This window comes from Rhyacophila brunnea, unplaced genomic scaffold (genome assembly GCF_057557595.1).
Source record: "Rhyacophila brunnea isolate RB1 unplaced genomic scaffold, BYU_Rbru_1.0 scaffold_6, whole genome shotgun sequence".
NCBI classification, from domain to species: Eukaryota; Metazoa; Arthropoda; class Insecta; order Trichoptera; family Rhyacophilidae; genus Rhyacophila; species Rhyacophila brunnea.
In genome coordinates this window covers 8,836,024-8,848,895 of record NW_028233276.1, presented here as the reverse complement: position 1 = coordinate 8,848,895, position 12,872 = coordinate 8,836,024, and the positions used below count along the sequence as shown (strand labels likewise).

Genomic DNA, 12,872 nt, shown 5'->3' with positions numbered 1-12,872 from the left:
TTTTTGTTATGCTATATTTTGTTTAAGTAATGTTCATAACTACTGTTACTTAATTTATTTGTTTTTTTTGTTTCCTATCGCTATCAGTATTCGTGGCGCAAAAGTTCAGGGTCTATCCTCTCCAATAATTCTTCAATCTGGAATTCACTGTGATCGCAATATTTGCAATATATTCAGACTCCTTACTTTGAATTTGGTTTTTTATTGTAAAAAAGTAATGCGACATTAACGAGTTTAAAAATAAATACTTAGGTTCTAATTATTTTACTGTTATTATGTTATTAATCTTAATGACGTACATATATTTTTTTTTATTTCTGTTCAGTATCTTTGTATATCGTCACCTCAATACTACAACTAGGTAACTGGATTTTCACTGTTTTTGAGATAGTTAGCTATTGAATATGATTCTACTTTTATTTCTCTCCAAAATTATAAAACTAGGTAAGTCAAAAGTTGGGAACTGTATTAATTTTGTGTTTGACAATATAAGATAACTTTAAAACCATAAATGTATTAAATACGTGACATAATATATCTAAAATATTTTTTCATACAATTGAACATTATTTAATTATTCCCTATTAGGCAAGCACAATTTTTCATTTTTATTTTAAATAATAATTATACCCTAAATTCATGTTAATCAAGTAAAGTTTAAATTTCATTTTCCCAACAATAACCAAATCAGAGTTATCTAGTTGTCGTATTGAGGTGACGATATAGAAAATGGGGAGCAATGTAATTGCTGTCGTGCAATTATAACTACACATAAAATACAAGTGGATATGGGTGAAGAAGAAAAAAACGTAATATTCGGCTTAAAAATTGAATCCTGACTTATTAAAAACTACTATATTATATACTGGGGGTTGAAGGATATATTCTATTATTAAATATTTGCCAACGTTCTCATAAGTCATTATATATTAAAAAAGAACACTCTATTAAAAGTATTTGGTTAACGTTAATAAAATTCGTTTTAATAAAAGTTTACGAATTATGTTATGCAGAAAATATTATCTCTTTTGTGGAAAATAATATGCTGAATCCTATGCTGCACATAGTACGTCGATTGTACTACGGATTAACCTGAATCGATAAGCTATTTTATATTGCTGATATCTGAAAAACATTTTCCTGTCAGAAAAGCGGGTGAATATATTTTGCTATGCACCACAAAGTAGTAGTTAATTAAATTTTTCAAAATTTTATTGAGAAGATGAAAAGTTTGTGCAATTTCCTTCGACCTTTTAAAACTACTGCTAAAAAGAAAATCTGTTTTAGCGAGTATTAGCATATAAACTAAAGTTATAATTGGTTATAAGAGTCACAGAAATATTACGCAAATATAAAAAATTGTATAATAATAATAATATAACAACCATGCCCTTACTTCTTCGTAGGTACAATGTTGTTGAAAGAGTTAATTACATTAAATTTAGTCATTTTTGGATTTAGGGTGATATTGAAAAATTTGTTTGTCTATATATGTTTTTAGGTGCAGTGTATTATAGTTAATTATATTCCTCAATTTATGGCTTTAATTTTCTTTATGGTCAGGATTAAAATAATATTTTGTGTAGTTGCTCTTGTGTTGTTTTGTTGTTTGGTATTTCGTGAGGTGTTTGGGGGGTAAATTTCATGATTATGTTGTCTACACAGAGTTTTGAGGGTCCATCGCTCATTTCTCTAGAATTGGGCAGTCGCTGATGATCTGCCACACATTTTGAAATATGTAGTCGTCATAGACAGCAGTCAGCGTTCCTCAATTTAAACCATTTTAGATAGGCATTCAATTTCGTGACCTGTTGGCATCTGTATGAGTTGGTGTGATTTTTTTATGTTCCTGGCAAAAGTAATGGCAGAGATTATGTTTGAGGAAAAAATCCGCATTATTGATCCTGTGGCGGATGTCATCATTTAGTTTTTTTCTTTTTACAACTCAAGGGAATATGTGTGTAAGTTGGAGGTTTTTTATCATTTTCCTCGTTTCCGACTATCCCGAATATCATGTTGATAGTGTTAAAATGTCTCTTACTAGAAAGTGTGTTTTAGTGGATTACGGGTTTTGGAGAGCTACCAGACTGGAGTGGCTATCTGAAAATATGTTGATATAGTCGTGTCTATGGGATTTTAGTAATTTGAGTGTCTACTCAAGAGATTCTCTGATAAACAAACGATATCTGCTTGGAAAACAGTGCAGTGGTTTCCGAGCTTAAATGTATTATAAGTAACGCCCACGGTGGCCGAGAGGCTTATAACGTCGTGGAAAAATAAAACACTTAGGACAGCGTTGCTATTAGACTTAATATACAGGGATATTATATAAGATACCCTATACAATTAAAGAACTGACCCATATATTTGAAGCTATGGGTCCGAATCCCAGTTGGTTGAACTTTTTTTTCTAAGAGTTTTTTCAATGGTTTGTTTCTAAAGTGAGAATTTTACATTCTAAAATATAAATTATTACACATGGACATATTATTAAATGAAATAAAAATAGTATTATTCTTGTCAAGGCGGATATTCTACTTGCACCCTTTTGTAATGATTTAAATCCATTAGAATTTAAATTCAAATTCCATTAAGTACTTTGGTTCGATAGTATTCATATTTATTTATTATATAAGCAAATAGTATTGTGACCAATTACCTAAAATAAAATCTATAATAATATCAAAAAGTAAAATAGTGAGTAAGTTGCTTAAACAAAAAATGTTAACTGAAAAAAAAGTGATTCCGGTTAATATTAGGACATTGAAAAACATTTGGCTGTACAATGTCTTCAGCTTCATTACAAACTTTCTCTATTCTGAACAATCCAGTGCCACCAATTTACAATTATTTTGACTGACCATTTTAAAATCTCCTCTGGTGAAATCAAACTATCTGTCTTTTTTTAAATATTTACTCTCAGGGCATGGTCAACTTTAATAATAGCTCTTCCGATCATCACAGTTTTTCCATTTTTATAAGCTACGTGCTTATTTTGCCTCCATAAGGTAAATATATCTGCTTCCTACTAAAATACATACCCCTAAATGTATTATTTCTTAACCTTGACCTCCAAATACGATTTACCCTTAACATCCCCAGAGTGTATCCTTAGGACTCTCTTCTCAAAAATATTCATCTTTTCCCACCCTGTTTATAGAGTGACTAGCATTCTGATTGATATGTTAATAATACTGGACGTACGAGAACTTTATAAAAATGTATTAGCTTTATAAAAAAAATGAGAAAGCGGCGGGGTTATTCTTTAGAAGTGTTTAAACACCAAAAAAATCACTTGTTATTAATGGTTGATTCAGCAATTTATTTCAAGTTGTTTATTATTAATATGAACTCGAAATAAACTATTTTAAAAGCATCACGGCCTACGATAAAGTTGCTATCATAATAATAATATAGAACTGTATATATTTAACATGTATATAATATCGTGTCCAGAAACTTGTACGTATGCAGTTCGCCGTATCACACTTTACCGTGGAATTTTGTATTGGAAATATATATCAATATATTAAAGACCGTCCAACTTCTTTGGGTCGTATAGTGCTGACATAAAATTCATGTCTAAATAAAACACGGTCCTAATCGGCTTATACTTTAAAGGAAGCCAGCAGCAAAAAAAAAATGAAAATAGCCGATATATTGGATTATTTGTTAGGTTAGGTTAGGTTTTCATTCTTGAATTATTCATTAATTTTGCCAAAATCAGCTATAAAAATTGAATTTATGTTCAAATTGAATCTAATAAAATTGGAGATCGTATAGTATACTGTCATCTCTTTCCGATAAGAAAGCTCACGGCAAACTGTGCCACGGTGAAATGTTTTACGTAAAATTTCCATGTAACATTATAATATTATATTGTCTTGGTTTGTTTGAATTCAATTTGTTCAGATTTATATAAACAATATGATAATTTTATAAATTTTAAATGTACTACGTACAGTACATTGTTACGTAATTTCTCTCTACCAGTACTAACTATCAACAACACTAAAATAAATATACTCGACAATTTCAATAATTGCCGAAAATAGTGTATTGTTACGTTTTATTTTCGTAGTAGGTAAATAAGTAAACAGAAAATATTTTGTGAGATATTCTTGGGAAAATACGTGAAAATATTATTATACGAAAGCAGTATGAAAAGAGATGAAAATAACATATATTCAAAAACTGGTAGTAAAAAGTGTCCTACTAGTGTTGTTTCTTATATTTACAACTATGTTCTCGTTCACATGTATTTTACGAAATTAATTTTAAGTAATGAGCACTTATTAGATTTCTTACTTACGTCACAGAAAACTATTACCATTTACATAACAATTAGTTTATTTGCACTGTAATTCAATAACGTCACCCTTACCCTACATCTATCTTTTTGTAAGGAAAAATCGACTTTCTTCTAGTCAAAAATTAAGTGTATAATCTATCTAAAACAGGTACAATTTTAATTTGATAGATCGACTTTCTTTTTAATTATAATATATGACATAGGCATGAATAATATTTTCAATCAAATTGTAATATCGATTCAATATAATAATATGCAGGTGGAATCATTTTTTAAACCACGTACGTTATGTAAATTAAGGTCCACAAACACTTTTAGTTTGGTTTTAGTTTGTTTCTTCTATTTATTGTATTTTAAAATAAGAATACGATGTCCATTTTATTAATAACTTATAAACAGTTTATTGCAATAAATATAACTAAAATAAAATCTGAAAAACTGACTATCGTTATTTTTTTGGTAGACTTTTAGCGGGTTTTAGAGTTGATATAATATAATTTGTAATGTATAGAAAATTAGATTTCGAATAAGTACGCATTTTTGATACATTTTTATTTTATGAGGAATTGTATAAATATAATGTAAAACTATGTATATCTATAACCTCAATCGTACGTAGCGTTAATTAAACGGATACTTGCGGTTTTGTTAGTAAAATTTATAAAGATATGAATTTCAATTTCAATTGTGCAATCTAATGGCAATATTCTTTCTAAAATTATTTTTTAACCACGTAATATATCCGTTTTGAAATTATTAATACTGAAATTTGAATGAGTATATGAAGAAATCTCTGATCGAGACCATAAACTCCTTTTTTTATTTGAATGCTGCGTTTATTCATAAGTCAACGATTGACAGATTAAATATTATAACACATGAAACTGATAATATTTTTTGAATATATAAAAAAATTTTAGACTCACTTGCAGTATCCGGAGGATGAGGGTGGTGTTTTGGAAGTCGTACTCCAGCGAGAAGTGGATCTGGCCAACGTTCTCCGAGGGTTCCGAGTTGTCGATGTACATGTCCACCAGCGAGATGGATCGGTTCTGCAAGAAGGCCATCTGCTGAGGAGAATTATATAAATCAGACTACGGCAAGCAAAAAATAAGTGAGCTAATGAGATAAATGCAAACGTGATATAATAATAAAAGAATGTTTCAATCATGATCTACATGTAAATGGTGGAGACGTCATGATATGAATATTTTAACGTTTACCTTAACTCGTATTTTTTTAAATACAAAATTTCCCTTCGTGTCATTTTCTACTAACAATATTCCATAGTGAAATCATAGAGGCTCAATAATCTTTGAAACTGGTATGAGGTCAGTATATTTTTGTTCAGAGCAGTGTTAGATAGTGCAAAGACGGCCAAAATTCTCATCGACGTCCGATAAACGATATGGCATAATCTGACTAATAATAAAATTACAATGTGAGTAGTAGCACATTTAAATAATATCACATTATTGGATCTGTAATTGCTATTTTAATTCCTATGACTATAATATTATGAGATTAGTGCCACTCTTAAGAGCAAGGTAAGTCTTTATCTAAATATTATTGTTTTAGTTTGTTATACTCGTATACCTGCATCCAACAGAAATCGTAATCTGTTTATTAATGAATCGGATCATGTTATCTTAATTTATATGATGTATTATTTTATTTAAAAATGTAATTTAATGGTAGAACATATCACATAATATCATTTTCTTTAATATATTTATGTATTTTTATACAAGAGCATCATGTAATAATTCAATAGAAGATTGGTTTGTTTTATCTACACATACGTTTTTACTCAGTAAATTTAATTCCTAACCAATCAATAATAACAACTTATCATAATAATATCTACAAAACTAATACTTCATTTTCATGCAATATTTTATCGATTTTCTATTAAGTAATTTTATTTTGTGGGTAAATACTAATTATTTAACACACGTGACATAAAGGTATAAATACAACATCACTGTACACACAACATTGATCACACTTAAATGATAGTAGAGTAGATAGGATTCAAGAAATCAGTGTTTGGGTGTATAATATAATATATTATATTATAAGAAGAGTCTTATAGTACATAATATTTTTTGATGAAACACCGCGTGAATTATTCGTTGTATTACAACACTAGTAGAATTGCTGGCTAAGGCCGGCCTTTTTACTAAATTCTACGTAGATAATTATGTATGTTTACTAACAGTATGAGGGTTGTGAAAGGGTTTGTAGGAAATATAAATAACATATTATTTATTTTTAGGAGTACCTAATTCTGCTATTTATTATAGTACTAGTGGGAGAGTTAATTGGTATTGTAGAACTTTATCTGGAAACAGAATTATGATTAGCTAATAATGGAGATGAAAAAATGTATGGTTGGTAGGTATTGATTATGAAATAATTATTGCGTTGGCTGAAAATATGCAATGTGTTTTTGAAGATACAATGTTTGAGGAAAAAAAATGGAGATACAAAGAAATAGCAGAAAATAGCAACAAGAGAACATAAAACTATATATTATAATATAAACACAGTTAATAGATAGTATTATTATTAATATTTTTAAATAGTCCGGCGGCTTACCTAAAAATATGTGCACTTATTTATGTAATAAACTATTAAAGCATGAAATTTGGCATGATGAATTGGCATAATATCCTAAAGGTAAATTATTAAGATATTAAGCCGCTGCAAACTTTACTCAGAAGTTCTTAAATATTAAAATGGGTTAAAAGAATAAAATTATCTGTAATTACGAGCTAATTTTATTGTTTTATCTATATACATGAGTTTTATAGTAATGAAAACCAATCTAAAATTAAACTTAATATTTTACAATTGGAGACCTATAAAATACCACGATGGTGGTAAAAATTTAAATTTTCTATACTTAACTACAATCGGACCTGATTGATTTTTATAAAAACATATTTTTATGATGCTGAATAATGCTAGTTGTTAGTTAAACTTGATATTTTCTATTGGAAACCTTTAAAATACCAAGATAGTGGACAGAATTTTTTTGCGATCATTTTATTTTATGATTGTTCAGTATTTTGGAAAAATGATAATGAAGCGACTTAAAGAGTATTGAAATATTCACTGACTAATTACAATATTAAAATTATTTAAGAAAATATAATGGTAAATTTATGCCTGTTTCAATAACTTGTCAGACTTTTCAAACTTTATTGTACGATTTTATCGTAAAAAAAAAATTTAAATGTAAGAATTTATTTTTCTCTCGTTTTAAATATTTATAAATTAGTTGAATAACAATTGTTAAGAATCACAATATATAATATTAAAAATATCACAACTTCGCAGGCGACGAAAAAAGTATTTATCGAGACACCAATTTAATATTAATAGTACACTACTAAAGAAGTTTGATCGTAAGAAAATTATTGTGATTTTTATTACCATTTGATCGATATATCTGACAGTACCAAGCTATTTAAAAGTATATAGCTATATTTAATTTAACCGGAAAAATTTGCGACCGTTTATGAGTTGAAATGAAAGTATTATATAATCAAGAAAAGTGGTAATTTATGCGTGATGTACGCCTGTTTTTAAAAACTTATTCACAAAATTACATATTGTAAGTATTATATTTTATACGTTAGTAGTATGCATACAAAAATCCTGCTTCTCGGTTTTTTTTTTTTTTTTAAAGGAACATACATAATAATATATCGTATATTTTATGATTGTGACTGTTCAATATAGATAAGCTGATAATAACTGGATAAATTAAAAACACACAATATAAAGATTTTACTTATTACATGGTACCATGTTATTTGGATTAAATCGATAATATTATTGTGTAGTTTTTTGGTGAGATAAAAATGTCCGTGTAACAGTGAAAGAAATGATCCGAGTATAGGAATTATTTTGAAATAGTTTATAGATACCTACATAATTTATAAAATTAAGTAAGTTCCTACACGATGTAAATTGTAAATACATAAACTGTTACACAAGATTTCAGATGGTGATAATACCTATGTACCTACGTACATGTATTTAACGTCCATTTATATTAAAATACGACTGACTATGTATATACATATTAGTGTACCATGTATGCCGTAACATTAACATAAATACAAACAAAACGTACACATTTTTTCCCGCACAGAGCACGAATTGAAATTTATATTCGGTATCTTGGTTCAAAATACAAATTCACCTACTCATGGGAAATATAAGCCCCGGCGTATATTTGGCAAAAAACATTATTGAACAACACGGAATAGGTTTTTTTCGGGCAGTATTATTTTCATAGACCTACCCTTCTTGGTTTACAGATTTTATTTTCTATTTAAATTTACTTATATTATAAACATATGAGCACCTTCATTTAGTTGAATACGTGACACTATCGTAGGTAAGTTTTAAATAAAACTTATAAAGCTTTCAATCTTACTTACTGCTTAAGATTATAGAACTAAGAATACACATTTTATTTTTTACATTATTTCAATTATGTCGTTCAATAAAATTGTCCTTATACAAAGAATGTAATAATTATGAGTGTTGTACCTATTTCATTTCAATCAGAGGTAAATGGTTATTATTTTTATTTAAAATATCTCAATTAACGATATTTTCGGATAGGTACTGCGCTACAAATAATGTATTTGAGCTGTTTCACAATTCGTCAGCTGAATGCAGCAGAACTACCTATTCTAACTCACATTTAAAATATTTTGCAGTAGCCTTTTGAGACAGCCTACTTCAGTTATTTATTGTTTATGAAGATAAGTGTATGCACAATTTTTTTAAATCAATAATCTTACTAAAATAATATGATGCATATATTTATCTATAAAATAATAAATAACTCCAGTAAGTTGTTTCAAAGAACTCTCTCGTAAAAATATTAAATGTAAGTTGGAATAATAATGGATTAAAGTTTTGTACTGTTCCATTTGAGTCGTTTTTTACTTACAAAACTTAAATCTATTAGAATTTAAATTCAAATTCCATCAAGTACCTCCAGTCCACTTAATATTAAGTTAGTTTAGTTATTAGTTCTGCATGTATGCAATCCAGTAATGTATGAAATTAAGAACTTTTCTGGATTTAGTAGTCAAGCAATATATTAAACAAAATTAGTTATGAATAGAAAATATTACAAACACACCTGCTATGAGAATTAATACTTAGATGAATATTATGCAAAATAAGATAATGAATTAAAGCTAGCTTAATAAAATTTCAATTTATATTATAATAATAAATACTGACACTAATTTTATAGTAACTTCTGATTTCAAATCATTAACAAGACGATAAAAAATATACATTATATAAATAACACAGTCCCGATAATAGCATTAAAGCAACATCAATAACGACGCACAAACAAAGCTTTAGAATTTGTTTGATTTAAATAGGCTTTATGATAAAATAATATAATATAAATTGTATTCACTAAAAATTAATCAAAAATATACTTAACCATGTAAAATGTGTTTTTTTGCAATCTCAAAAGGATTACTCGCTAATAATTAGTAATAAGGCGATAAAATCTGTAAAAGACACTTAAGTTAGCACAAAATAGTTTGTTTTTTAATTAAGTTGTTAATAATGTTTTGAATATTATTGTGTGAAGAAATTTACCTAATACTTTCACAATTATAAGAATATTATTCAGGTTCTTATAATATTATTTTTAGTAAAAATCTTTTAGGAATTTTAAAATATTGACAAATGATACGTAAATTATTTAGAGAGAGGTAAGTAAAGATTTTTTTTTCATCAGGTTGTATTGTAAGCTGAAAAGCTTCTGAAAGACTGAAGCGACTTCTGGGAAAAAAGCTTTTAATGTACTGATAAGAAAGCTTCATTTATGCAAAAGGTTGCTTGATAAAATTAACTCTTTTTGAACTGTTAATTAGACGACCTCCTGGAAAGACAATTTTGTAATTTGTTCCTGCGCAGATGTTGAATTAACGTTCAATCTGAGATATATTAAGGCACTACTTTGAGTACCTATCTACATAAGCTGTTAAGTAACTACATTTAAATAAATCCTAAAGTGATATTTATACCAAGTGAGATTAAATATAAATGATATAATTATATTCAATAGTAGTAATCGCTCACGATCCGCATGAAATAACAAACATAAAGTAGACAGATAGACCCATGATGTTTATTAGATAGTTTCACTTCTACTATACTACTGTCTCATTAAAAAAATATACATACGTATGTATTTATATTTATTAAGAGTAATATAATAAAAAATAAGAATGGTGAAATACTTTGATTAAATTTGATTTTGAATTTATCCACCTATTAATATTATTCAAATGAGATTGATTGGACAGTTACGTATATTTTTTTCGTTTGTTTTACCTACATGCAAGTAGTATTAATTTATAGTATCCAGCCAATGCCTTTGCACGTGTATATTCTTTATCTTCCGTGTTTCTCTACTCGTCATATTGTTGCAAACTGTAACACAGATTCTGTTCGATTTCTTGACACAAACTTTTCAATACGCGCCCCACCCCATACTGTTTCAGTTAAGTGCGATATTTTTGAAAAGTTTCTTTTGTAATATCAAGAATTGAGACGATTTTTTACTGATCTAATAACAATATAAACCAACAATACCCTAAATAATTTAAAATATCAAAAATTCCTACTAATAAATACCATTTTTTGACTTGAGGTAGTAATAATAAATCATTTGAAAATGATACATCATTTACATAATGTTGAAAATCATATAATATTTAAGATCAAAGTCGATATACCTATGGCACTTAAATTCTTTTATTCCTTAGCATCTTATTTGTATTATTTGTGCTATTGTTTATATTATTTAAATATAAAAAAGTTATAAATAAGCCAAAGCTTCCGTATTTAAAAAGCCAGAACTATGTAGGAAAACTTTTTGTGCCAGGGAAAAAGCTTAGTCATGGTTAAGCTAAAAACAAGTACAGCTTTCTTATGGTCCTTAATCGCACGCATTATCCCCTGTATACCGTTTCCAATTACGTGACGCGATTTATGCTGCCTACCTACCCCTTCGAATAAGGCAGTATACGAGCCATGAACTCAGTAGGGTATCTAATATTACGTAAGAATGAAAAGAAATGGGAGTTTTTCCAATGTCGTTATTCCAGTACTTTTCAATACTACTTATACGTTTTATATTTATAATATTATCAATAACAACAATTGTTCTGGGCATTATATCAGGTAAATTGAGTAAATAACCAGAGTAATGTATTCATTAAAAGACGTATAACGTCCATGATAAGATTTTTAGAACATAGGAAACGGTGGAAAAAGTTAATAAAAAATTCTTCAGTACTTATTTCAGAATAATTGTGATTCTTAAAAAAGGGTAATGGTGAAAAAGAAGATCCATAAGAAGGAAATACGTAGTCTAAAAAGAATATTAGTATATAATATTATTTTGAAAATGTATGACGATCAAAATGGCGACAATTAAAATCTCGGGAATTTTCAATTCAGAAAAATGAATTAGGTAAGGTTATTATGGTAAGTATATCAAATGGGCAGTCTAATTATTTCCATACCAAATTGGAAATATTATTTGGAAAGGATAAACGTGTTCTGTGGTATTTTTTAAAGATATATATTTTCATAATTTAACTTTTTAATTTTATATTAATTCTATATTACTAATACGAAAATATATTAGACAAAAAATCTAGAATAAATCTTGGACCGACAAGGATTCGAAACTCGAACGAAGGATCCGTGTGAGTGTGGTTACATTCTTATTTCTTGCTATCAAACCATCTATAAAATACGCAAATAAATATAATAAGTACATTATCCGATGCATTTCAAATTCCTATTAATAACTAATATATATGGTATCTGGTGTTCTTCGAGTACATAATTATAAAATTGGTTGCCTTACCATTGGCAAAATTCTGAAAGGTTTGGTACGTATCTGTAAAAAATAACTAATATGACTCTTGGACAAATTAGTAGCTTTAATTGAAAGGAGTACTCACCCGGACATTGAAATATGTGAAATCGAATCACACACAGTCTATCTTGTTGATTGTAGAAAATTATGTATTTTCAACAAAGGATAAGTACTACATAATTAAATTTTATGTATGGATTTTTTAAATACAAGATAATCAAATTAATAATTAAAAAAATTAAAAAAAATACTTTTCAGTGAATATGATCCATAGTTCATCAGACCAGAATAAAAGATAATATACCATAAAAATTAGGCTTTATCGTTAATTATTACAACCTTATACCGTATTTGATACCTTATATCAATCTGTTACGTCAGGCTCTTCTAGTCTGAATCTAGACCGACACTATGATGATATCACCAGCGCGTAATACTATAGCAGACCGGAGCAGGTAATCTCGCAAATTACCACTTTACGAAACTTTGATTAGTTTGCAATCAATGCAGGGTGGAATTAATTCCCGATCTAGCCCTGATCGATGGGTTTAATAATGTAATAGAGGTATCGCGTGAATAAAAGCAGATTGGGTCCGGTTATATCACGTA

At 28.0% G+C, this 12,872-nt stretch overlaps 1 protein-coding gene across 1 annotated transcript in view; it reads right to left on the bottom strand.

Annotated features, from left to right (window-relative positions):
- Syt7 (Synaptotagmin 7) overlaps positions 1–12,872 on the bottom strand; it is a 767,213-nt gene that overhangs the window by 37,389 nt on the left and 716,952 nt on the right. Inside the window, exon 7 of the mRNA XM_085956767.1 lies at positions 5,239–5,382. Within this exon, the coding sequence (XP_085812893.1) occupies positions 5,239–5,382 (144 nt within the window). The remainder of the gene's footprint in view (positions 1–5,238; positions 5,383–12,872) is intronic.